The sequence below is a fragment of the Carettochelys insculpta genome, chromosome 3 (genome assembly GCF_033958435.1).
Source record: "Carettochelys insculpta isolate YL-2023 chromosome 3, ASM3395843v1, whole genome shotgun sequence".
NCBI classification, from domain to species: Eukaryota; Metazoa; Chordata; order Testudines; family Carettochelyidae; genus Carettochelys; species Carettochelys insculpta.
This window is the reverse complement of record NC_134139.1, coordinates 208096988-208121477: the sequence shown is the minus strand read 5'-3', so window position 1 is coordinate 208121477 and position 24490 is coordinate 208096988. Positions and strand designations below refer to the sequence as shown.

Genomic DNA, 24490 nt, shown 5'->3' with positions numbered 1-24490 from the left:
AGTGGGCTCGGGAGCGGCACCACCAGCTGCTTGAAATAACGCCGCTCCTGTGCCATAATGCAGACGGGAAGAGCCATCCAGCACAGCTTTCCCCTGAGACGTGTATTTCTCTTGGCACCGGCGGCTGTAGCCCAGGTCCTGGTGCCAGGGAAAACTGGTACATAGAGTGAAGTTGGCGAGGAGGCTCAGAGGGGAGGGGTGGTTGCCAGGAGACACCATATACTGCACTTACAGAGTGAGGAAAACAACCCACACCTACCTTGTCCCTCTGTCTACCCGGGTATTTCTGTGCCAGGAGCCCAAGCAGAGACAGCCAGCTGCGATTTAACCCTCGCTCTGAACAGGGGTCCAGATGGCTCAGTCGACCTCACAATTTAGTTTCATTAGCCCCAGGTGGGGAAACTGAGGCACCGAGAAGGGCTGTGACTTCCCAGAGGTCACCCAGCAGGCCAATGGCAGAGCTGGGACCAGACGGGCAGGTGCTTGGGGCTTTATTTCCCAGGCCACACTAACCTTCCCCTAGGTGACATAAGAACGGCCACACTGGGTCAGACCCAAGGTCCATCTAGCTCAGGAGCTGACGGTGGCCAGAGCCAAGTGTCCCAGAAGGAGTGAACCCAACAGGGTACCAGCAAGCGATCTCTCCCCATCGCCTGTTCCCAGTTTCTGAACAATAAAGGTTAGGAACCCTAACCCTGCCCAGCCTGCCTAATGAATTCATCTAGCTCTTTTGTGAACCGTCACAGTCCGGGCCTTCACAGCACCCTCTGGCAGGGAGTTCCACAGGTTAACTGTGCGTTGCATGAAGAAATGCGTCTCTGTGTGTGTTTTAAACCTGCTCCCTGCTAATTTCATTGGTTGCCCTTTAGATTTTGTGCTATGGGAAGGAGTAAATCACTTTTCCTTATTCCCTTCCTCCGCACCAGTCATGATTTCATAGACCTCTCTTGCATCCTCCCAGAGTTGTCTCTCTGCCAGGCCGAGAAGCCCCAGTCTTATTCATGTCTCCTCATACACAAGCTGTTCTATACAGTGCCAGCATCCTGTCTACACAAGTCCCCTCCCCATTGCCAGCAGCCAGAGCAATAGCGGAGAGCTAGTGAGGCAGGGACAGGCAGATTGCACATGAACTAATAGTAGCAGAGAGGGAGCTGTGCTAGTCTATACACCAGCAAAACAAAAAGCAGTCAAGTAGCACTTTGAAGACTAGCAAAATAATTTATTAGGTGAGCTTTTGTGGGACAGCGTCCCACGAAAGCTCACCTAATAAATTATTTTGCTAGTCTTCAAAGTGCTACTTGACTGCTTTTTGAGCTGAGTTCTGTACTCACGTCAGCCCCCCAAGAGTTAAGGTCTGAGGCAGTTCCTGGTGAAAGGAAAGCAATCTTTTCAGTGACTTCCCCTACGCGGCTTCCCGCACACTGCTAGAGAAAGAGGTCCTTGTGGTCAGAGCAGCATGCTATGGCGTCTGGAGACCGGGCTTCCAGGCCTGGTCCGTTGCTGGTTCCCTGAGACCATCTGCGGTTTTCTCTGTTTCTTTGCCTTTGCTTTCCGTGCCGTGAGGACACACTCGGGTCAGGTTTTCAGCCTTTTGTCCACAAACCTGAGCACTTGAAACACTTTTTCCATGAAAGCCGAAGGTGTGTCTGTATTCCAGAGCCTAAGTTGACAGAGCTCTGCCAGCCTGACCCTCCCACCAGCTCACAGGCAGCCCACGTGCACAGAAGGAGTTTTTCTGTAGGTTTGCAAACACTGCCACCTCCCCAAACACAGCCCTCCTAGACCCAGGGGAAGCCGCTCAAACATCCCAAGAGGCTGGCCAGGGGCAGGACACCAGCCTGGGAGGGCAGATGTTGTCCTTCCCCTATAGCGTGTCAACTTCTGCACCATGCCCAGAGTGTCTCAGTGAGAGCAAAAGGCTCTAAGGAGAAGCAGAAGCAGAACCCTCTTCTGAGTCACCCTCATCCACCCTGAATTTGATGTGAGTGACACCTGACCCCCGGTCCCTGGTGCCAGGCTGGCTCTGATGGGCTGTAGGATCTGCTCCGTCAGGGGCTGTGGGGAGTTGGGTGTGTTCCCCTTGGGGAGTCAGAGCAGGGAATGAGATTGACTCAGGTTCACTTTCTCCTTGGACAGTGGAGATCCTGGGCACTCAAGGGGACCCTGCTCCAGCCAGGCTCATGCCTGGCCTTGGGCCCCTTCTTCTCCTCCTGGAGCAGCTGCGGGTGCAAGTCCTCATGGGGGACTTGTCCACAACCCTTGGCTCCAGAATCCCTTGGGAGGAAGAAGGAGCCAACAAACTAGCTCTAGCTCCCCTCCCCCAGCGTCTCCAGCAGAGGGACCGGGGGACGGAGACAGACTCCCAGACAGGCGAGATTGGGAGCTGGCAGGAAAGCGCTGATGGGGCCCCCTCTCCTTCCCTCCCATTAGAACTCAGCACTCGGGAACTCGGTGGCTTAGCTGCGACCGTCCACCAGCGACCAGCCGAGCACACGGGCCGGCCAGGGAGGGGATTTACCGGCTCTGCAAACTGCTGCCAGGCCGCAGGTAAGGAAACCCCACTGGGAAACGGGACCCAACAGAGCAGTGACGCTGACAGGAGCCAGGCAATGGGACCCCAGAGGAAATGTTCCATCCCCCATCTCAAACAGTCCCCCAGTGGGAAATGGGAGCCCTGTCAAAACCCACCAAATCCTCTGGGACTGACCCCCACTGGAGGATCATAGAATCACAGGGCTGGAAGGGACCTAAAGGGGTCATTGAGCCCAGCCCCCTGCTTCAGGCAGGATCAACCCCCACTAAGTCATCCCAGCCAGGACCTTGTCAAGCTGGGACTTAAAAACCTCAAGGGCTGGAGAATCCACCACCTCTCTAGGCGCGGTATCGCCTCCCTTCCTCGTGTGCCGCTGCTGCTGGCAGGGCTGAATTCCAACCTCGAAGGCCACAGAGCAGCAGCCGCTGGCCAGGCACCCAGCTCAGAAGGCAGCGCTGCCACCAGCTGCAGCACAGAACAAAGGGTGGCAGGTGATAGTATCACTGCCCTTCCTTCTGCCCACTGCTGGCGGCAGTTCTGTCTTCCAAGCTGGGCAGCCGGAAAGGCAGCGCCACCGCCAGCCGCAGCGCAGAAGGAAGGGTGGCCCGGCGAGGTATTGTCACCGCTCCTTCTGCACTGCTGCAGGTGGCGGTGCTGCCGGCTGAACTGGGCAGCCACAGCGCAACGACCAGGCGCCCGGCTCAGGCTGCAGCCCTGTTGCGATCAGTAGCACAGGTGGAAGGGAGACGTGGTGCGGTGTCGCCAGCCTTCCTTTTGTGCTGCCGCTGGCACTGGCTCTACCCTCTAAACTGTCCATCAGGAGAGTCAGGCACCAAGCTCAGCGGGCAGCCTGGCCCCAGCGGAGGTGCAGAAGGACGGGTGACATGGTCTGCTACTGCCACCCTTCCTTCCGTGCCACCACCGGAGCTGGTAACCTCCTTGGGACCAGGACTGGGTCCCGCTCGGGCCTGGGGGAGCTGCTGCCCTACGGCTGTTAAACGCTCAGTGCACATTCCAGCCCAGCCCAGAAGTGAGGCAGGGGCTTCACCTCCGCAGAGATGTTACTCCCGCCCGGCCCGGCATCCCCAGGGCTAGATCCTGCCCAGGCGCCTCCAGGCCTGGTGCACTTACCCCTTACTGCTGCCTGTACTGAGCGTCACGAGTGACAGCACTGAGCACCTGCAGGATCAAACCCCAGGTTTAGCTGGGATTGAAACAGGAACGTCCAGACTGGGTCAGAGCCGGGCCCCATGCGCACCAGGGCCCTCCGCACCCCCAGTGGCAGCCCCGGCTGCATGGGAGCACAGGTGAGAAATCCTGCAGCCAGGCACCGGGGGGACCTGCCCTGGGACTGTTTCCACCCGGCGCCAGCACTTAGCCTGGCTCTTTAGAGAAGTGATTTGGAATTTCCTGTCCCTGTCGCAGCGGTGCCTGAGGGTCTGTTAGCTGTTCCGATTGCCACGAGCGGTCCCAGCTGGTCTAGAGCCCATCTGTTGTCTGGGGAGAGGGGACTGTGCTTTCCAACGTGCATTACTTTGCACTTATCAACACCGAATTTCAGCCGCTGTTTTGTTCTCCAGCGGCCCAGTGTTATGAGATCTGTCCCAGCTGGAAGCAAACAGGGACGTAGGGACCATTCCAGCCTCGGGGATCCGGCTACAGATCTGGCACAGATGGGTACCCCCGGAAAGTGTCACACCCTGTGTGCTCTGGGGCCATCCTCCTGCACCCTGAGCTGGCCCTTCCACCCCCAGTTGATACCTGGGCACAGCTGGGGCCTGCCCTTCCCTTCAGTCCCAGGGGGCGGATCGGGCTGGTGCCCGGTGGGGTGGGGCCAGAGGGGGCAGGAGTTTGCAAAGGGAAAAGCCCTGTGATACCTTGTGCCATTTGAGCCCTCGCAGCCAGTCCCTGCCCGCCTGGAGCGGGCGGAAGGCCTCCTGCTGGGATCTGGACGTGGCAGAGCAGCCGTGGGAGCTGGGAGTGGCGGAGCACCTCGCATGTCCCCTCAGGACGACGTCTGAACAAGCCAGGAGTCTCCAGAGCTTGGCCATTGAGGTGGATGCCAGCAGGGGTGTGAATACCCTGGGTGCAATCACACCCCAGCACACAGGAGAGCCCAGGGCTTCTTGTGAACCCCAACGGCCTGTCACACTCCCAGAAATGGTGTCCAGGGACAGCTCCCAGCACGGCCTGGTCTTCTCCGCCCCCCGCCCACACCCAGGGACAGCTCCCAGCACGGCCTGGTCTTCTCTGCCCCCCGCCCACGCCCAGGGACAGCTCCCAGCACGGCCTGGTCTTCTCTGCCCCCCGCCCACGCCCAGGGACAGCTCCCAGCACGGCCTGGTCTTCTCTGCCCCCCGCCCACGCCCAGGGACAGCTCCCAGCACGGCCTGGTCTTCTCCGCCCCCCGCCCACACCCAGGGACAGCTCCCAGCACGGCCTGGTCTTCTCTGCCCCCCGCCCACGCCCAGGGACAGCTCCCAGCACAGCCTGGTCTTCTCTGCCCCCCGCCCTCGCCCAGGGACAGCTCCCAGCACGGCCTGGTCTTCTCTGCCCCCCGCCCACGCCCAGGGACAGCTCCCAGCACGGCCTGGTCTTCTCCGCCCCCCGCCCACACCCAGGGACAGCTCCCAGCACGGCCTGGTCTTCTCTGCCCCCCGCCCACGCCCAGGGACAGCTCCCAGCACGGCCTGGTCTTCTCTGCCCCCCGCCCACGCCCAGGGACAGCTCCCAGCACGGCCTGGTCTTCTCTGCCCCCCGCCCTCACCCAGGGACAGCTCCCAGCATGGCCTGGTCTTCTCTGCCCCCCGCCCACACCCAGGGACAGCTCCCAGCACGGCCTGGTCTTCTCCGCCCCCCGCCCACACCCAGGGACAGCTCCCAGCACGGCCTGGTCTTCTCTGCCCCCCGCCCACACCCAGGGACAGCTCCCAGCATGGCCTGGTCTTCTCTGCCCCCCGCCCACACCCAGGGACAGCTCCCAGCACGGCCTGGTCTTCTCTGCCCCCCGCCCACGCCCAGGGACAGCTCCCAGCACAGCCTGGTCTTCTCTGCCCCTGGCCCACGCCCAGGGACAGCTCCCAGCACGGCCTGGTCTTCTCTGCCCCCGCCCACACCCAGGGACAGCTCCCAGCACGGCCTGGTCTTCTCTGCCCCCCACCCACACCCAGGGACAGCTCCCAGCACGGCCTGGTCTTCTCTGCCCCCCGCCCATGCCCAGGGACAGCTCCCAGCACGGCCTGGTCTTCTCTGCCCCCCGCCCACGCCCAGGGACAGCTCCCAGCACAGCCTGGTCTTCTCCGCCCCCGCCCACACCCAGGGACAGCTCCCAGCACGGCCTGGTCTTCTCTGCCCCCCGCCCACACCCAGGGACAGCTCCCAGCACGGCCTGGTCTTCTCTGCCCCCCGCCCACGCCCAGGGACAGCTCCCAGCAGAGCCTGGTCTTCTCCGCCCCCGCCCACACCCAGGGACAGCTCCCAGCACGGCCTGGTCTTCTCTGCCCCCGCCCACACCCCAGGACAGCTCCCAGCACAGCCTGGTCTTCTCTGCCCCCCGCCCACACCCAGTGACAGCTCCCACCACAGCCTGGTCTTCTCTGCCCCCGCCCACACCCCAGGACAGCTCCCAGCACAGCCTGGTCTTCTCCGCCCCCGCCCACACCCCAGGACAGCTCCCAGCACTGCCTGGTCTTCTCTGCCCCCCGCCCACGCCCAGGGACAGCTCCCAGCACGGCCTGGTCTTCTCTGCCCCCCGCCCACGCCCAGGGACAGCTCCCAGCACGGCCTGGTCTTCTCTGCCCCCCGCCCACGCCCAGGGACAGCTCCCAGCACGGCCTGGTCTTCTCTGCCCCCCGCCCTCACCCAGGGACAGCTCCCAGCATGGCCTGGTCTTCTCTGCCCCCCGCCCACACCCAGGGACAGCTCCCAGCACGGCCTGGTCTTCTCCGCCCCCCGCCCACACCCAGGGACAGCTCCCAGCACGGCCTGGTCTTCTCTGCCCCCCGCCCACACCCAGGGACAGCTCCCAGCACGGCCTGGTCTTCTCTGCCCCCCGCCCACACCCAGGGACAGCTCCCAGCACGGCCTGGTCTTCTCTGCCCCCCGCCCACGCCCAGGGACAGCTCCCAGCACAGCCTGGTCTTCTCTGCCCCTGGCCCACGCCCAGGGACAGCTCCCAGCACGGCCTGGTCTTCTCTGCCCCCGCCCACACCCAGGGACAGCTCCCAGCACGGCCTGGTCTTCTCTGCCCCCCACCCACACCCAGGGACAGCTCCCAGCACGGCCTGGTCTTCTCTGCCCCCCGCCCACGCCCAGGGACAGCTCCCAGCACGGCCTGGTCTTCTCTGCCCCCCGCCCACGCCCAGGGACAGCTCCCAGCACAGCCTGGTCTTCTCCGCCCCCGCCCACACCCAGGGACAGCTCCCAGCACGGCCTGGTCTTCTCTGCCCCCCGCCCACACCCAGGGACAGCTCCCAGCACGGCCTGGTCTTCTCTGCCCCCCGCCCACGCCCAGGGACAGCTCCCAGCACAGCCTGGTCTTCTCCGCCCCCGCCCACACCCAGGGACAGCTCCCAGCACGGCCTGGTCTTCTCTGCCCCCGCCCACACCCCAGGACAGCTCCCAGCACAGCCTGGTCTTCTCTGCCCCCCGCCCACACCCAGTGACAGCTCCCACCACAGCCTGGTCTTCTCTGCCCCCGCCCACACCCCAGGACAGCTCCCAGCACAGCCTGGTCTTCTCCGCCCCCGCACACACCCCAGGACAGCTCCCAGCACTGCCTGGTCTTCTCTGCCCCCTGCCCACACCCAGTGACAGCTCCCAGCACAGCCTGGTCTTCTCCGCCCCCTGCCCACACCCAGGGACAGCTCCCAGCACGGCCTGGTCTTCTCTGCCCCCTGCCCACACCCAGTGACAGCTCCCAGCACTGCCTGGTCTTCTCTGCCCCCTGCCCACACCCAGTGACAGCTCCCAGCACAGCCTGGTCTTCTCCGCCCCCTGCCCACACCCAGGGACAGCTCCCGGCACGGCCTGGTCTTCTCTGCCCCCTGCCCACACCCAGTGACAGCTCCCAGCACGGCCTGGTCTTCTCCGCCCCCTGCCCACACCCAGTGACAGCTCCCAGCACAGCCTGGTCTTCTCTGCCCCCGCCCACACCCAGGGACAGCTCCCAGCACAGCCTGGTCTTCTCTGCCCCCGCCCACACCAAGGGACAGCTCCCGGCACGGCCTGGTCTTCTCTGCCCCCGCCCACACCCAGGGACAGCTCCCAGCATGGCCTGGTCTTCTCTGCCCCCTGCCCACACCCAGGGACAGCTCCCGGCACGGCCTGGTCTTCTCTGCCCCCGCCCACACCCAGGGACAGCTCCCAGCACAGCCTGGTCTTCTCTGCCCCCGCCCACACCCAGGGACAGCTCCCAGCACAGCCTGGTCTTCTCCGCCCCTGCCCACACCCAGGGACAGCTCCCAGCACGGCCTGGTCTTCTCTGCCCCCCGCCCACACCCAGGGACAGCTCCCAGCACGGCCTGGTCTTCTCTGCCCCCCGCCCACACCCAGGGACAGCTCCCAGCACGGCCTGGTCTTCTCTGCCCCCCGCCCACGCCCAGGGACAGCTCCCAGCACGGCCTGGTCTTCTCTGCCCCCCGCCCACGCCCAGGGACAGCTCCCAGCACGGCCTGGTCTTCTCCGCCCCCGCCCACACCCAGGGACAGCTCCCAGCACGGCCTGGTCTTCTCTGCCCCCCGACCACACCCAGGGACAGCTCCCAGCACAGCCTGGTCTTCTCTGCCCCCCGCCCACGCCCAGGGACAGCTCCCAGCACAGCCTGGTCTTCTCCGCCCCCGCCCACACCCCAGGACAGCTCCCAGCACAGCCTGGTCTTCTCCGCCCCCGCCCACACCCCAGGACAGCTCCCAGCACTGCCTGGTCTTCTCTGCCCCCTGCCCACACCCAGTGACAGCTCCCAGCACAGCCTGGTCTTCTCCGCCCCCTGCCCACACCCAGGGACAGCTCCCGGCACGGCCTGGTCTTCTCTGCCCCCTGCCCACACCCAGTGACAGCTCCCAGCACGGCCTGGTCTTCTCCGCCCCCTGCCCACACCCAGTGACAGCTCCCAGAACTGCCTGGTCTTCTCTGCCCCCTGCCCACACCCAGTGACAGCTCCCAGCACAGCCTGGTCTTCTCCGCCCCCTGCCCACACCCAGGGACAGCTCCCGGCATGGCCTGGTCTTCTCCGCCCCCTGCCCACACCCAGTGACAGCTCCCAGCACGGCCTGGTCTTCTCCGCCCCTGCCCACACCCAGGGACAGCTCCCAGCATGGCCTGGTCTTCTCCGCCCCTGCCCACACCCAGTGACAGCTCCCAGCACAGCCTGGTCTTCTCCGCCCCTGCCCACATCCAGGGACAGCTCCCAGCACAGCCTGGTCTTCTCCGCCCCCGCCCACACCCAGGGACAGCTCCCAGCACAGCCTGGTCTTCTCCGCCCCTGCCCACACCCAGGGACAGCTCCCAGCACAGCCTGGTCTTCTCTGCCCCTGCCCACACCCAGGGACAGCTCCCAGCACAGCCTGGTCTTCTCCGCCCCCCGCCCACACCCAGTGACAGCTCCCAGCACGGCCTGGTCTTCTCTGCCCCCCGCCCCCACCTAGGGACAGCTCCCAGCACGGCCTGGTCTTCTCCGCCCCCTGCCCACACCCAGGGACAGCTCCCAGCACAGCCTGGTCTTCTCTGCCCCCCGCCCACGCCCAGGGACAGCTCCCAGCACAGCCTGGTCTTCTCTGCCCCCCGCCCACACCCAGGGACAGCTCCCAGCACGGCCTGGTCTTCTCTGCCCCCTGCCCACGCCCAGGGACAGCTCCCAGCACAGCCTGGTCTTCTCTGCCCCCCGCCCACACCCAGGGACAGCTCCCAGCACAGCCTGGTCTTCTCCGCCCCCTGCCCACACCCAGTGACAGCTCCCAGCACGGGCTGGTCTTCTCTGCCCCCCGCCCACACCCAGGGACAGCTCCCAGCACAGCCTGGTCTTCTCTGCCCCCCGCCCACACCCAGGGACAGCTCCCAGCAAGGCCTCTGCTGATAATTTGCTCCCCTGGCAGGTTGCATAATGCACACCAGAGGTGACGAGCTGAGGATTTAAGGGGGCCTCCCACCAGCCATGTGCCCCATCCCCTCCCTGCCATGCTCCACCCATGCCCCTCCCTCTCCCCTTGCTCAACCCCATGCCCCACTTCCCCCACCTGCTCCTGCCCATCTCATCCCCCATAAGCGCTGTGTCGGTGCCAGTGGGGGTGGGTCACTCTCCCCCCCTGCCCCGGAGCGGCACAGCCCTAGGAAACTCCCACGGGTCTCAGCCCCACACTCGCCGGACGTGGTGCAGCTCTGACAGTGGGGGGGGGGTGACAATGGGGGGTGTGCGTGTGACCCCCGGTGCTTTCCGCCCCCCCATGTCGCCTCTGACACCCAGGCTCTTTTCTCCCCGGTCCCAGCAGTGTGGGGCTCATGCCAGGAGGCGGCGGAAGCTCTCGCCCAGTCGTTTCATGCCAGTGGGGCAGGGCACCGCCTTTGCCGTCCCCCACCTGGCCCCTTCACGCACCACAGTCGCAAGCCCCCGTGCAAACAGGACCACGTGTCCCAGCAGCTATGGGGCTGTTCCCAGGGGGTGGGGGACTCATCTGCCCCCGGGGGGGGGGGGGGCTCGTCTGCCCCCATCCTTTCCCACGCCTGGCCCAGCTAGCGGCTGTGGCTGAGAGTCCCTGGAGCCTCTAGGCAGCCAGGCCCAGCAGACTGCGGGCTCCAGCAATGAAAACCGACTCCTCGCGATCCCTGACGGCCGCTCATTAGCGGGGCGGGGGCATGGGGTGGGGAGGTGTGCATGGCAGAAAGGCTCCTGCAGGGTCTGATGGTGTGACTAGGGGGTTGAACCTGGCACCCACCCGGTCATGCTGCAATCCAGTGCACAGCACCATGGGTAGACAGAGAGATCCCAGGTCTGGGTCTCCTGTCACTTGTGCTGGTGGAAACTGGGCACAAGGTCGCTGAGTTCTCCCGGTGTCAGCAAGAGCAGGGTCAGCCCCAGAGCCCCCGTGCCAAACCTGAACAGCCCCTGTTCCCCATAACATGCAGCCCCCTGGTACTGACACCCGGGGCGGAATAAATTTTGATATGTGCACCAAGACAGGTACAGAAGTGCACCACCAATAGAAACACACGCTGGGGCGGGGGGTGCTGCTCGTCAGCTGGGCAGCACCTGAGTCCCGCCTGGGTGGCTACCCAAGTGCTCGGCTTGTAGGGAACAGCAGTTATCATCACCGCAATGGACACCTGCTGGTCAGCGGGCGAGGGCGGGTAGCATGTTTTTAAAAAGGTCTGTAACCTTGTGGATGTATTGTCCTCACGCTGCCGCACCCAAGTGCCAAAGGGAGAGAGAGAGAGAGCCAGCGTCCGCGTTGTAAACCTCTGTGGCTATCAAAACAAAGCTCGAGAAATGTAGCACTTGGAGGACTCGCAGAATGATTTATTTGGTGATGAGCTTCTGTGGGACAGACCCGCTTCTTCAGCTCAATTGCATTAAGCTGAAGCAGTGGGTCTGTCCCATGAAAGCTCGTCACCGAATAAATCATTTTTTAGTCCTTCAAATGGTACATTTCTGCTGCTTTTTTTGCTGGAGTACAGACTAGTACGGCCACCTCTCTGTGACTATTATCAGAGAGGGAGCTGTGTTAGTCTGTATCTCCAAGAACAACAAGAAGTCCTGTGGCACCTTATAGACTAACAGATATTTTGGAGCATGAAGCAGGTCTTTGTCCTCGAAAGCTGATGCTCCAAAATATCTGTTAATCTATAAGGTGCCACAGGACTTCTTGTTCTCTGTGGCTATGTAAGTCATCAGCCAGAACAGAGCCTAAGAACTGCCACAGTGGGTCAGACCAGAGCTCATCTAGCCCAGTGGCCAGTGTGCCGACAGTGGCCAGTGCCGGACGGCCCAGAGCGAGTGAACAGAACAGGGAATCAAGTGATCCCTCCCCTGTCACCTTTTTCCAGCTTCTGACAGAGGCTAGGGCACCTGCCTTGGCCAGTAGCCACTGATGGCCCTAACCTCCCTCTCAATTTATCTAGTGCTTATTTGAACCTGCAACAGTCTTGGCGTTCACAACATCCTCCAGCAGGGAGTTCCACAGGTTGGCTGTGTGCTGTGTGTAGAAACACTTCCCTGTGTTTGCTTTAAACCTCCTGCCTGTTAATTTCACACGGTGACCTTAGTTCTTGTGTCATGAGAAAGAGTAAATAACATTTCCTGATGTACTTTCTACACACCCGTCATGGTTTTATAGACCTCTATTATATGCTCCCGTCATTGTTTTTTTGTTTCCTAACTGAAAAGCCCCAGTCTTAGTAATTGCTTCTCATGCGGAAGCTGTTCCATATCCCTAATCAGCTTTGTTGTCCTTTTTCAGAACCTTTTCCAACTCTCGTACATCTTTTTTGAGATGGGCTGACCACATCTGCACGCAGTATTCAAGCTGTGGGCATAGCATGGATTTATAGATAGGCAATATGATCTTCTCTGTCTTATTCTTTATCCCTTTCTTAATGATTCCCAGCATTCTGTTAGCCTTTTCTTTTGACTGACGCTGCACATTGAATGAATGTTTTCAGAGGACTATCCACAATGACTCCCAGATCTCTTTCTTTGGCTGTAATTTAGACCCCATCATTTTATATGTGTGGTTGGGTTGTTTTCCAACGCGCTTTGCATTTATCAACATTGAATTTCATCTGCCATTTTCTTGCCCAACCACCCAGTTTTGTGAGATCCTTTGGTACTTCTTCCCAGTCTGCTTTGGCCTTCACTATCCTGAGTAGTTTTGTATCAGCTGCAAACTTTGCCACCTCATTGCTTATTCCCCTTTCCAGATCATTTATGAGCAGGGAGAGAGCCTCGTGAGAAGGAAACAACAATCTCTAAGCATCAGAGAGGTAGTCGTGTTAGTCTGTATCTTCGAGAGCAACAAGAAGTCCTGTGGCCCCTTATAGACTGACAGATATTTTGGAGCATCAGCGTTCGTGGGCGAAGACCCGCTGCACAGGTTACAGTGAGAGATTGCGCCACACACTCTGACTCATGCCCACAAAAACTCACGCTCCAAAATATCTGTTAGTCTATAAGGTGCCGCAGGACTTCTTGTTCTCAGCAATCTCAAGCTGGATCCTGCTCATTGAATGCAAACAAACGTTGTGCTAGACCAGGGGGTCTCGCTCAGCCTTTCCAGATTACTCTGCCCCTTTCAGGAGTCGGGCTCGACTGTGTGCCCCTCAATTATGCCTCACTTTAAAGCAACTTGCTTACAAAATCAGCCATAAAACTCCAAGTATCACAGCCCCCCACCTACTGAAAAATTGCGTCTTTTCTCGCTTTCCCACATCTTTATAAAATAGCCCATTTGGAATTTCAATCCTCTACCTACGTTTCCGTGCATGGACTATGGAGCAGCATGAACAAGTCGCTGTCTTTATGCAGTTTTCATTGGGGCTGACTTTTGCTAGTGTTTTTTAGGCAGCCTGTTGTAAAACTGGCTGCTCTATCGGTGAGCTGCTCTGCCCCCTGGAAGACCTCTGTGTTCCCCCAGGGGCACAGTAGCGCTGGAGGAGAATCACTGCCCCAGATAAGGATCAAAGACTCTGTTAAGTGTATTCTCTCTGCTTCCTGCCCCCCTCAGTCAGGGACCTGTGTGGGAACTGTTGCTCTCAGCTTGGCTTCTGAAGGAAGAAGATACAAATGCTGAGGACGGAAATATGATCTTCTCTTTGAACTCTGGTGGGGCCAGGGACGCTAACTAAAGCTGAGAAACCCAGGGCAGGCCCCAGTCCCCGCCAAAGACACTTTGAATGAACAGATTCTTACCGCTCTGTGGCCCTGAGAAGCCATAGTCGTTCACTCAGGTGTGTGTTTGCTTGCTTTAATATGAAAATAACTCTCCTTTCTCCTCATTAATAAAGTGATGGGCTTTGTCTACACAGCCAATGGAGCGACAAAACTTCTGTTAACAACAAGTCCTGTGGCACCTAATAGACTAACAGATATTTTGCAGCATAAGCTTTCATGGGCAAGGATCTGCTTCATCAGATGCATGAGTGGGGGGGGGGGTGGTCTCAGAGGGGTATTTAAAGAGTGAGGTCCCAGTAAGAGGGAGGGCCAGAGCTGACAAGGTCTATTCAGCAAGGTGGAAATGGCCCAGTATTAACAGCACTTATCAAAAGAGGAAAAAACAAATCTGATCAGACAGGGGGATGTGAGCCATTGTCAGAGTCTAATGGGGAGATAGTAACACCCAGAGCAGAGAAACTGCCTTTGTAAGCTGGCAGCACAGAGACTGGGAGAGGCTCGCAGTTTACAAAGGCAGTTTCTGTGCTCTGAGTGTTAATATCTCCCCATTAGACTCTGACAATGGCTCACATCCCCCTGTCTGATCAGACTTGTTTTTTCCTCTTTTGATAAGTGCTGTCGATACTGGGCCATTTCCACCTTGCTGAATAGACCTTGTCAGCTCTGGCCCTCCCTCTTACTGGGACCCCACTCTTCAAATACCCCTCTGAAACCACCCCACCCCACACTCATGCATCTGACGAAGCGGGTCTTTGCCCACGAAAGCTTATGCTCCAAAATATGTTAGTCTATAAGGTGCCACAGGACTTCTTGTTGTTCTCGAAGCTACAGACTAACATGGCTACTTCTCTAAAACTTTTGTTGTTCACAGTTGCTAAAAATCCCTGCCCTGGTACTCACACAAAAATCTCTGTCATTCCCACACTCTAGGGATACACACACCTTTACCCATTCCTAGTGCTCAAGGTGTGGCCCTGTTAATTTAAGTACCCATCTGTACCAAATTCCTGGGCTCTGTTTACAGCACCTTGCACCAGGGAAAGAGCCTCACACAATAACTTTCTTTGTCTCCATTTATTGACAATTACCCAGCAAGCAGAACACACGTGCGGCACACCCAGGGCCCTGCTCAGGCAGGAGAACCTCCCTAAGAGCCAGGCTATATCAGTTCCATCTGGATTCTAGTTGCTGCACATCTCGGTTGTGCAGAGGATTTATGGCAGCTCTGGTTTTAGGCTGCGTCTTGCAGGTGAGTTCTTCTCCCAGGGCCGCCTTCCTTTCCTGCCTTTTCCCGCTGGTCTCCTGCTTGGGTCTGAGTGCATATAGTGAAACTTGAGTCCTGCTTAGCTGCACTGTAACCAGTTATTTTTACACAAATTTTATGGAAGTGGGATGGACCTGCTTCTTCAGCTCAGTTGCATTAAGCTGAACCAGTGGGTCTGTCCCATGAAAGCTCGTCACCGAATAAATCATTCTTTAGTCTTTCAAACGCTACTTTTCTGCGGCTTTGTTTTGCTGGAGGGTTTTGCTGTGACTATTATCAGAGCGGCAGCCGTGCGTGTCTGTATCTTCGAGAACAACAAGAAGTCCTGTGGCACCTTATAGACTAACAGAAAAGTTTTGAGCATGAGCTTTGGTGAGCACAGAACACACATCTGATGAAGAGAGTCTGTGCTCACGAAAGCTCATGCTCGAAACTTTTCTGTTAGATAAATTGAGGGAGGTTAGGTCCATCAGTAGCTACTGGCCAGGGCAGGTGCCCTAGCCTCTGTCAGAAGCTGGAAAAAGGCAACAGGGGAGGGATCCCTTGTTTTCCTGTTCTGTTCACTCGCTCTGGGCCGTCCGGCACTGGCCACTGTCGGCACACTGGCCACTGGGCTAGGTGAGCTCTGGTCTGATCCACTGTGGTGGTTCTTAGGCTCTGTTCTGGCTGATGACTTACATAGCCACAGAGAACAACAAGAAGTCCTGTGGCCGTGTCTACACTTGCCCAAAACTTCGAAAGGGCCAGGCAAAGGGCCATTTTGAAGATTGCTAATGAAGTGCTGAAATACATATTCAGCGCCTCATTAGTATGCGGGCTGCTGCGGCACTTCGAAATTGACGCGCCTCGCCGCCATGCCGCTCATCCAGACAGGGCTCCTTTTCGAAAGGACCCTGGGAACTTCGAAGTCCCCTTATTCCTATCAGCAGATATCAGCAGATAGGAATCGTGCTAATGAGGCGCTGAATATGTATTTCAGCGCTTCATTAGTAGTCTTCGAAATGGCCATTTGCATGGCTATTTCGAAGTTTTGGGGTAGTGTAGACACAACCTTAGCGTGCTAGTTTCTAAGGTGTGTAACCCCTCCTGTTCACTAGCCCAGTGTGAAGTTAATCCACATAGGGGAAGCCTTGCAATTTCTTGCATAACTTGGGAGGCTCCTTGGTGTGCTCTGCGTTGTGTGTTAATCTGTGTGCGCCTCTGACCAGCCCCACTCAGCCAAACCACCAAGAACAGGCTTCATTCTGTAGAAAAACACAAAACAGGATCACAGTTCAGCAGCCCTGCTCCTCCGCCTGCAGCCTGCAGGCTGCTTCAGCTCAGTCTCTGCTGAGACCCTGCTCGGGCGCAGAGGACACATCCTGGCAGGAATTAGGGAGTTCTCCCAGCATGCTGCAGTTTGTACTCCACAACTTGTGGTTCCCAGGGCTGGGGCTGAAATGCACTGCTCCTTGGGCTGCAGGGCTGCCTGTTACCTGTGAAGCTACAGACTAAGGTGGATTGCCCTCTAGGTCTACAGGAAGAGAATTCCCTAACCAACCAGACCCCACCACCTTCATTGATTTACACTGAGCGAAGTCAATGATACAGCAGGTGGGAACAATTAAAAACCAGAGATCAGACAAGGAAAGCGAGGCCCATAATCAGAGAATGAGGGTTCCACCACCCCAGCTACTGATGAGGAGTTTCTTGCGGTTGGACTATGTTTTCTTTACAAGCACTCCTGAGGGCTGTTTCTTTGGCTGGAGGCCATAAGGCCAGGGGCTCCTTCTTAGCAGCCTGGCATTACGTTATTTTAATGCACTGGAAGCAGAATGCGAGGCGGGGCCTCCCGGCTTTACAGCTGAGGGTGGCTGCTCTTTTCATCTGGCTGCAAATGAAGGCCCTAGGCTGTGGCTTGCCAATGGGGCTACGGAGAAAGGTGGTCTCCTCACAGCCCCAAAGACCAAAACTGGGCTCCAGCAAGAGGCAGTGTAAACAGCACATCCAATGCGAATCCTGCTAGCCGGGAGGGGCAGTATTGTGTTGGTACTCAGTGTTTGCACAGCCTGATGCTTAGAGGCACAGCTACGTCGTGCGGAGGAACTTTAACCATCGTTTATTCCAGGCCTGGCTACAGCCGTTTGGCGTTAAGATAAGATCTGGGGTAGCAACTCATCTGGGGTAAGCGAATGGTATCTTGGCACTGGGAACAACCCAAACGCGGGTGATTTCGGGCGCACCTGAGCAGGGCTCTCCAAGCCCAGCTTGCCAGGGTGGTGCACAACTCCGGCGAGCCCCAGGCGCCTGTCTGCAGTGATTCAGGAGTTCACCCCATCAGCCCTGCCCTGCTTTGGACGGTGGGCCTGGAGGTGTGGCCTGCCGGTTATGGGCACCTCCAGACCAGGTGTCCAGCGGATCTGTGACTTCGGTGCCTGGAGGAACAGGTCTGAGGTTCGGGGGCAGGCTGCATCTGGTGCTACTATGCCGCAAGGCAGCAGAGTCCATGTACGCTGAAGGGGGTGCTTGGCTTGCTGGGGGTTGGGAGCTGGCCCCTGGCAGACACAGACTGGGCTCCCTCGCTGGAAGGGCAGATGACAATGCTGGGTACCCCCGGGAAGTGTCACACCCTGTGTGCTGTGGGGCCCTCCTCTTGCACCCTGAGCTGGCCCTTCCACCCCCAGTTGATACCTGGGCACAGCTGGGGCCTGCTGTTCCCTTCGGTCCCAGGGGGCGGATCGGGCTGGTGCCCGGTGGGGTGGGGCCAGAGGGGGCAGGGGTTTGCAAAGGGAAAAGCCCTGTGATACCTTGTGCCATTTGAGCCCTCGCAGCCAGTCCCTGCCCGCCTGGAGCGGGCGGAAGGCCTCCTGCTGGGATCTGGACGTGGCAGAGCAGCCGTGGGAGCTGGGAGTGGCGGAGCACCTCGCATGTCCCCTCAGGACGACGTCTGAACAAGCCAGGAGTCTCCGGAGCTTTGCCATTGAGGTGGATGCCAGCGGGGTGTGAATACCCCAGGTGCAATCACACCCCAGCACACAGGAGAGCCCAGGGCTTCTTGTGAACCCCAACGGCCTGTCACACTCCCAGAAATGGTATCCAGGGACAGCTCCCAGCAAGGCCTGGTCTTCTCTGCCCCTCGCCCACACCCAGGGACAGCTCCCAGCACAGCCTGGTCTTCTCTGCCCCCCGCCCACACCCAGGGACAGCTCCCAGCACGGCCTGGTCTTCTCTGCCCCCCGCCCACACCCAGGGACAGCTCCCAGCACGGCCTGGTCTTCTCCGCCCCCGCCCACACCCAGGGACAGCTCCCAGCACGGCCTGGTCTTCTCTGGCCCTCGCCCACACCGAGGGACAGCTCCCAGCATGGCCTGGTCTTCTCTGCCCTCCGCCCACACCGAGGGACAGCTTCCAGCATGGCCTGGTCTTCTCTGCCCCCGCCCCCACACGCAGGGACAGCTCCCAGCACGGCCTGGTCTTCTCTGCTCCCCGCCCACACCCAGCAGGGCCTGGTCCTCCCCCTCATGCCCAAGGGCAGGACCTGATCACCCCACTCTCTAGACCTCCTGCATGGCTGGACCCACCAGCTGAGTAGCCGTTCTACAGCCAGTGAATCGTTGCTTCATTTGGGGGCAGCAGGGGGAGGTCTCCTCTTGTTCCCTTTCCCACCATCCCACCTCTACCCCTGGGGTGGGGGCCAGCCTTCCACTCCATCTGCTCCCCAAAACCCTGGCCAGTCGCAACCTCAGGCCAAGCAGGCCAACGGAGGCAGAACGGCCCCTGGCCAGGAGAGCAGCCCGCCGGGAATGGGGCACCCCAGGGCCCAGCAGTGCATGGACCACACATCTCTTTGCCTCGACGCAAAAGCGCTGGGGAATGCAGCACACACAACGCCCAGACGCAGCCCCTCCCCATACAGCTGCATCTTTATTGAGCCGGGAATACACCCGTCACTACATCCTAGGGAGAGACCTGGGGGCGGGGGGGGGGGGGGGGAGGCCACAGACCAGCTGCACCTCAGAGCTCAGACGCGCACACAACACCCTGCCAGCCCGTGCCGCCTCCCATTGTGAAGGCACCATGGCTGCTTAGGTGGCTGCTGCTCCCAGCCTGTTGCTGCCGGGTCCCCGAGCCACACACCCATCCCTCTTGCAAGGGCAGGGGGTGTTGGCTGTGGGCTGGTCCCCTCAGGCCTGGGCTGGGGCGCTCCCCAGGTGCTGGAGGGTTTGGGGGCCTGCAGTGGGGCTGGGTGAGGGATGCCCACACCAGCCGTGGCTGGGAGCAGGCGTGGTGGGGCTGAGGTGTACTGCAGGGGCTGTTCCAGCCCCGGTTCAGACAGCGATGCCGAGCCCGGTGTGCCCATGGGAGTCCTTCCCTCCCCAGGTGTGGGCCTGCCCCCGACCACGGGCACCATGTGTGAGAGGAGGCAGCGCCTGGGCCCATCATCCCAGCACGGCGCTGGGGCCGCGAGCCGGTCAAGGGCTCAGCTCCAGGAATATGGTGCTCCCCAGCCTCTTCATCACTCTCCTTCCCTATCCCCTGGAGACACCCCACACCTCCCCGAGCCTGCTCCACCTCTAGGCCCAGGCTGCTCCAGGTCAGCCTCCCCCACCACCCTGGGTGCTCCCCGAGAGCCACGTGGCACCTTTCCCCGGCCTGTTGCCATGTCGCTGGTCGCCCCTTGCTTGCCCACCCTTAGCTCCCTGCTATTCCCACCGCTGCAGCCACCTGCCGCATGCCTGGGCACTGTGCAACCCATGGCTAAATCGTCCTGCCTCGGGGGTCAGAGCAAGGGGCTTTGCAGTTCAGGCCAGCCATGGAGTAAGCTGTGTGTCTCTCCATCAGCCACTAATGTTCCCCCTACTATGTCCCATCCCGGGGCGGGAGGAATTTTATGTGCGCCGAGGGGTACGTGGCTGAGCACAAACCACAGAAAGACACACTGCCGGCTGCGGGCGCTCTGCTCAGCAGCTGGGCGGCATTTGAGTCATTCCTGGGCGCCTGCCCAGGCTCTTAGCTTACCAGGCCCTCCCAGCCACCAGCCTGGGACTTGGGTTCTAACTCCACCCCCATATCACTGCGTTCAGCTGGGCTCCCACAGCTGGCAAAGGAGCATTCAGGGATCAGACCACCAGTGTAAACACCATCTCTGCCCCCTGCCCGACACAGGCCAGACACCTGCCCCCCAGGAATTCAGCGAGCCCCATAGCCACGCTTGATGGGCACTGAGGGAGACCTGACCTGGGGATGTTGCCCCAGGACCATTTACCCTCATGGTTAAACATAACAAGCAGTCCCATGGCACTTTGGAGACCAACGAACAAATCTCCTGTCTTGATTTGTCTGGTTTCAGCTCCCAGCCCTTGGGCTGTGCTAGATCTTCCCTGCAAGCCGGTTATTAAATGCTGACAGCCTGTGGGCAAGTCACCCTTTACCATTGCTCTGTGAAGCTCGACGGAATTGTAAAATCCCAGGGCTGGAAAGGGCCTCAGGAGGTCATCGAGTCCAGCCCCCTGCATAAAGCAGGATCAACGCCCACTAAGTCATCCCAGCCAGGGCTTGGTCAATCCGGGACTTAGGGATGGAGATGCCACCTCCTCTCTAGGTAACGCATTCCAGTGCTTCACCACCCTCTTGGGGAAATAGCTTTTCCTAATCTTCAACCCACAGCTCCCCCTCTGTAACTTCAGACCATTGCTCCTTGTTCTGCCATCTGACCCCACTGAGAACAGCCTCTCTCCAGCCTCTTTAGAGCCCCCCTTCAGGAAGTTGAAGGCTGCTATTGAATCACCTCTCACTCTTCTTTTCTGCAAACTAAATAAGCCCAAATCCCTCAGCCTCTCCTCATAGACTGAGCAGCACCAGGCTAGCTCTGCAAGGCAGGTTCTCAAACCCTTTAATTAGGCCCACAGCTGCTCTCTCACCCCTTGGCAATTTGTCAGCATCCTTCCAAGGGCTGGAGGTTTTAACCATGAATTGAGAGCCCACTGGCTTGGCTGCCTAGGGCACAGTCTGTTCCCCAAATCCCCATCCTGACTTAGGGGAGCCCTGTTCAAGGGGAGCCTGGGCCCCTTTGCTGCGAGTGGCCAGCTAGGGTGGTGGGTGATTATGCTGGGGGCCCAGGCTACCAGGAGCTGAATGGGGACCGACCTGGCTGGTGCGTGATTGGGAGGGTGGATCCTCGTGTTTGAATACAGGCCTGAGGGATGCTGGGCGAGAGCCCTGCGCAGGTGTGGCATGAGAGCAGGGTGGCACTGGCTGGAGCGGAGGATGCGGGAAAGAAGCTGATGGTGGAGACTGAGGCAATGAGCGACTGGAGGCAAATCTGTCTGTGCCAGGCAGCCAAGTGCCCAGCAGGCTCTGCCAGCCAAAGCGCCATGGGAGCCCTGCTGCAGCCAGCTGCCCAGGTCTCAGCTGCAGGGCAAGGCCTGGGGGCTTCTCAGCCAGGCCCAGCCTGGTCCCTCAGCCAGACGCTCACTCCCACACCCCCAGCTGCACACGGTGACTCCGCTCTGTGCCTGGCAAAGAGCCCGGGACGGGCAGGGCAGGGTGGAGGCAGCGCTGGCTTCCCTTCAGGCCCTTCTGGGCACCGGGCTGTCCTTGGCTGTCTCTGAGGGTGTGGGAACCGGCACAGGTGGTGTCCCTCGTCGCTGCTGGGCACCCAGTCACTCTGCTCAGGCAGGGCCGCGGGGGTGGGTCTCTGCTGGGAGCACCAGCTGCCGCCGTCGCAGGGCCAGCGGGTGCTGGTGACGGTCTAGGCCCAGCTGGCGTGTTCAGTCTGTGCTGTGCTGGGGAGATCCCTCCTCCTGGCCCCAGCAGGGCCAGTGTCCCACAGGCAGGGCTGCCTTACATGCCTGGTGGCCCCGGTGAGCCCGGCAGCCCCCTCACCCCGGGGTCTCCCTTTGGACCTGGTGGCCCAATCTGGCCTGGTGACCCCGGCTTCCCTGGGGTCCCTGGCTTCCCTTGTGGCCCCGCTGGCCCCTCTGGCCCTGGAGCTCCCTCTGGCCCTGGAGGGCCCATGTCGCCTTTCAGCCCCATCTGTCCCTTAGGTCCCATCTGCCCAAAGATGCCCTTGGTGCCTTTCAAGCCCGGCTGGCCTTTCGCACCGATAGGTCCTCTCTCGCCTTGTGGGCCTGAGGCGCCTGCAGGGCCTATGGAGCCATGGGGGCCGGGAGAGCCCAGACCCCCAGTATCTCCTTTCCACCCCTTGCTTCCTGCGGGCCCCTTCGCTCCCATGTCGCCTTTGAGTCCTCTGGGTCCAGGGAGGCCTGGCACACCTGTGGGAAAAGGATCAGGTGGTGAGCACAGAGCATCGCTCATCCATGTTACCTCGGATACGGTATCCAGGTAACGGGAAAGGAACAGGCTGGGAGCGCAAAGCAATGTTAACCTGTGTTACCCTGGTTACAGTATCCAGGTAATGCGAAAAATCACGTGGTGAGTACAGAGCATCGTTCATACATGTTACCTTGGTTACAGTATCCAGGTAGTGGGAAGGGATTAGGTGGTGAGCACAGAGTATCGCTCCTCCATGTTACTGTGGTTACGGTATCCAGGTAACAGGAAAAGAACATGTAGGGAGTGCAGAGCATCCTTAAGCTGTGTTACCCTGGTTACAGTTTCCAAGCAACAGTAAAGGATTAGGAGTGCAGAGCATGCTCAGCCAGTGTGACCTTGGTGACAGTCTCCAGGCAGTGGGAGAACAGGTAGGGAACACAGAGCATCAGAGAGCTCTGAGCTCTGCCTCTGGAGACCCCCTGAGCTGGGCAGGCAGCACAGGAAGGTAACAAAGGACCTAAACCCACCGGCACCTGCCCATGCAGTCAGGGGGCACCAAGTCTGTGGGAGGTACTAGATCACACCGCAAAAGCCACCTGTGCTATGCCTGCAAAGCACTCAGTAGCGAACAGGCAGCTGGCGGGTCCAGACCACGGCTTACTGCACTGTTCATAACCATCTGACTGGTACATTGTCCAACACCCTCCTCCCCGACTGTTGTATCTGATTGTCATCTCTTCTCAGCTGGTGACTCCTCTGCATCTGTCTCTCTTGTTTCCACAGCAATTGGAACAATGGCACCTGGCCCGGGTAGAACAGCCAGTAATAAATATTAACACCCAGCTGAGCGGTGGCTTTGGCAGGTGAGGCAGGAGAGGGAAAAGGTGCTGTACGATGGGACCAGCCAATCCGTTTTCACTTGTACCCGAGCTCTGTTTTGGGTCAGTGAACTGAGCCACGGGCTTCCCGGCTGCATGCCGGGTTGCAGCCAACTGCATCTTTCTGCAAAGGCGGAGAACGTCGGATTTCCCAGCAGCACGGCTGAACACAAGGAACCCCAGTCCTGGTGCTGCACCAGGTCTGCTCAGCCCTTGGGGGGAGGGGAGGAAATCTGCCTCCCCCAGTAAAACAGGACTGAGCAATTAGGTGTAATTATGGAGAACTTTTTAAAAAATTTTCCCTCCGAGGCACCTGCCTTTGGTGGCCATCGGAGACAGGGAACCAGGGCAGACGGAGGCCCTAGGGTGATGTTCCCCCCCGCCCCGCCCCGTTGCTACGTATGTGGGGCTGGTGGCTCGTCCTGCTTTCTGCACACCCCGGGGGCAGGAATAGCCCCTCTCTCCTCCTGGTGCACGCAGCCCCAGAGGCTGTCTGGAGCTCAGCAAGGGGAGAGTATCTGAGGTGCTCCGGAAGCCTCCAGTAGGGCCTGGGGTCCCCGACTGCCGGCCGGTACGGGCCACGCTCGGCAGGGCTGTCCCAGGGCATCTTGAGCAGCTGCACAGGGAGAAAAAGCCTCTGGCTGGACACACAACAGGCTGAACCGGGGCAGGACCCCCCCAACCACCCAGCACTGTCTCCTGATGCTGCGCTCCCCTCCCGACCAGCAGTGAGGGGGAGGGCTGGGGGTGGGTGTGAGGTGTGGGTGAGGTGCGTGTGAAGGGGGAGGGTTGGGTGTGGGGCGCACTGTGGGTTGGCGGAGAGGTGTGGGTGACGTGCGTGTGAAGGGGGAAGGTTGGGGAGTGGGGCACACCATGTGGTGGTTGTGAGGTGTGGGTGAAGGTGAGGGTTGGGGGGTAGGGCGCACTGTGGGGTGGGTGTGAGGTGTGGGTGACGGGGGAGGGTTGGGCTGTGGGGCACACCATGGGGTGGGTGTGAGGTGTGGGTCAGGAGCATGTGAAGGGGAAGGTTGGGGAGTGGGGTGCACCGTGGGGTGGGTGTGGGGTGTGGGTGAGGTGAGTGTGAAGGGGGAGGGTTGGGTGTGGGGCGCACTGTGGGGTGTGTGTGAGGTGTGTGTGAAGGGGGAGGGTTGGGTGTGGGGCGCACTGTGGGGTGGGTGTGAGGTGTGGGTGAGGTGTGTGTGAAGGAAGAGAGTTGGGGTGTGGGGTGCACCATGGGGTGGTGGTGAGGTGTGGGTCAGGTGCATGTGAAGGGGAAGGTTGGGGAATGGGGCGCACCGTTGGGTGGCGGTGAGGTGTGTGTGAAGGGGGAGGGTTGGGTGTGGGGCGCACTGTGGGGTGGGTGTGAGGTGTGGGTGAGGTGTGTGTGAAGGGGGAGGGTTGAGGGGTAAGGCGCACTGTAGGGTGGGTGTGAGGTGTGTGTGATAGTGAGGGTTGAGGGGTAAGGCGCACTGTAGGGTGGGTGTGAGGTGTGGGTGAGGTGTGTGTGAAGGTGAGGGTTGGGGGGTAGGGCGCACCGTGGGGTGGGTGTGAGGTGTGGGTGGGGTGGGTGTGAGGTGTGGGTGAGGTGCGTGTGAAGGGGAGGGTTGGGGGGTAGGGCGCACCGTGGGGTGGGTGTGAGGTGTGGGTGACGTGCGTGTGAAGGTAGGGGTTGGGGGGTAGGG

The 24490-nt window shown here is 60.0% G+C and overlaps 1 protein-coding gene and 1 long non-coding RNA gene across 3 annotated transcripts in view; one reads left to right on the top strand and one right to left on the bottom strand.

Moving 5' to 3' along the window:
- The first annotated feature begins 1928 nt into the window (after positions 1-1928).
- LOC142011658 (uncharacterized) lies at positions 1929-23007 on the top strand. Its single transcript, XR_012645157.1, has 3 exons — positions 1929-1981; positions 2431-2547; positions 22714-23007. It is a non-coding gene; the product is annotated as an uncharacterized LOC142011658 (long non-coding RNA).
- SCARA3 (scavenger receptor class A member 3) overlaps positions 15859-24490 on the bottom strand; it is a 29941-nt gene continuing 21309 nt past the window's right edge. The window contains exon 6 of one of the 2 annotated variants that reach the window (XM_074991508.1): positions 15859-15920. In XM_074991508.1, coding sequence (XP_074847609.1) covers positions 15916-15920 — 5 coding nt within the window. In that variant the 3' untranslated portion in view covers positions 15859-15915. Of the gene's footprint in view, positions 15921-18560; positions 21930-24490 lie in introns of those variants that run through there. The other variant, XM_074991507.1, reaches the window with a different exon arrangement.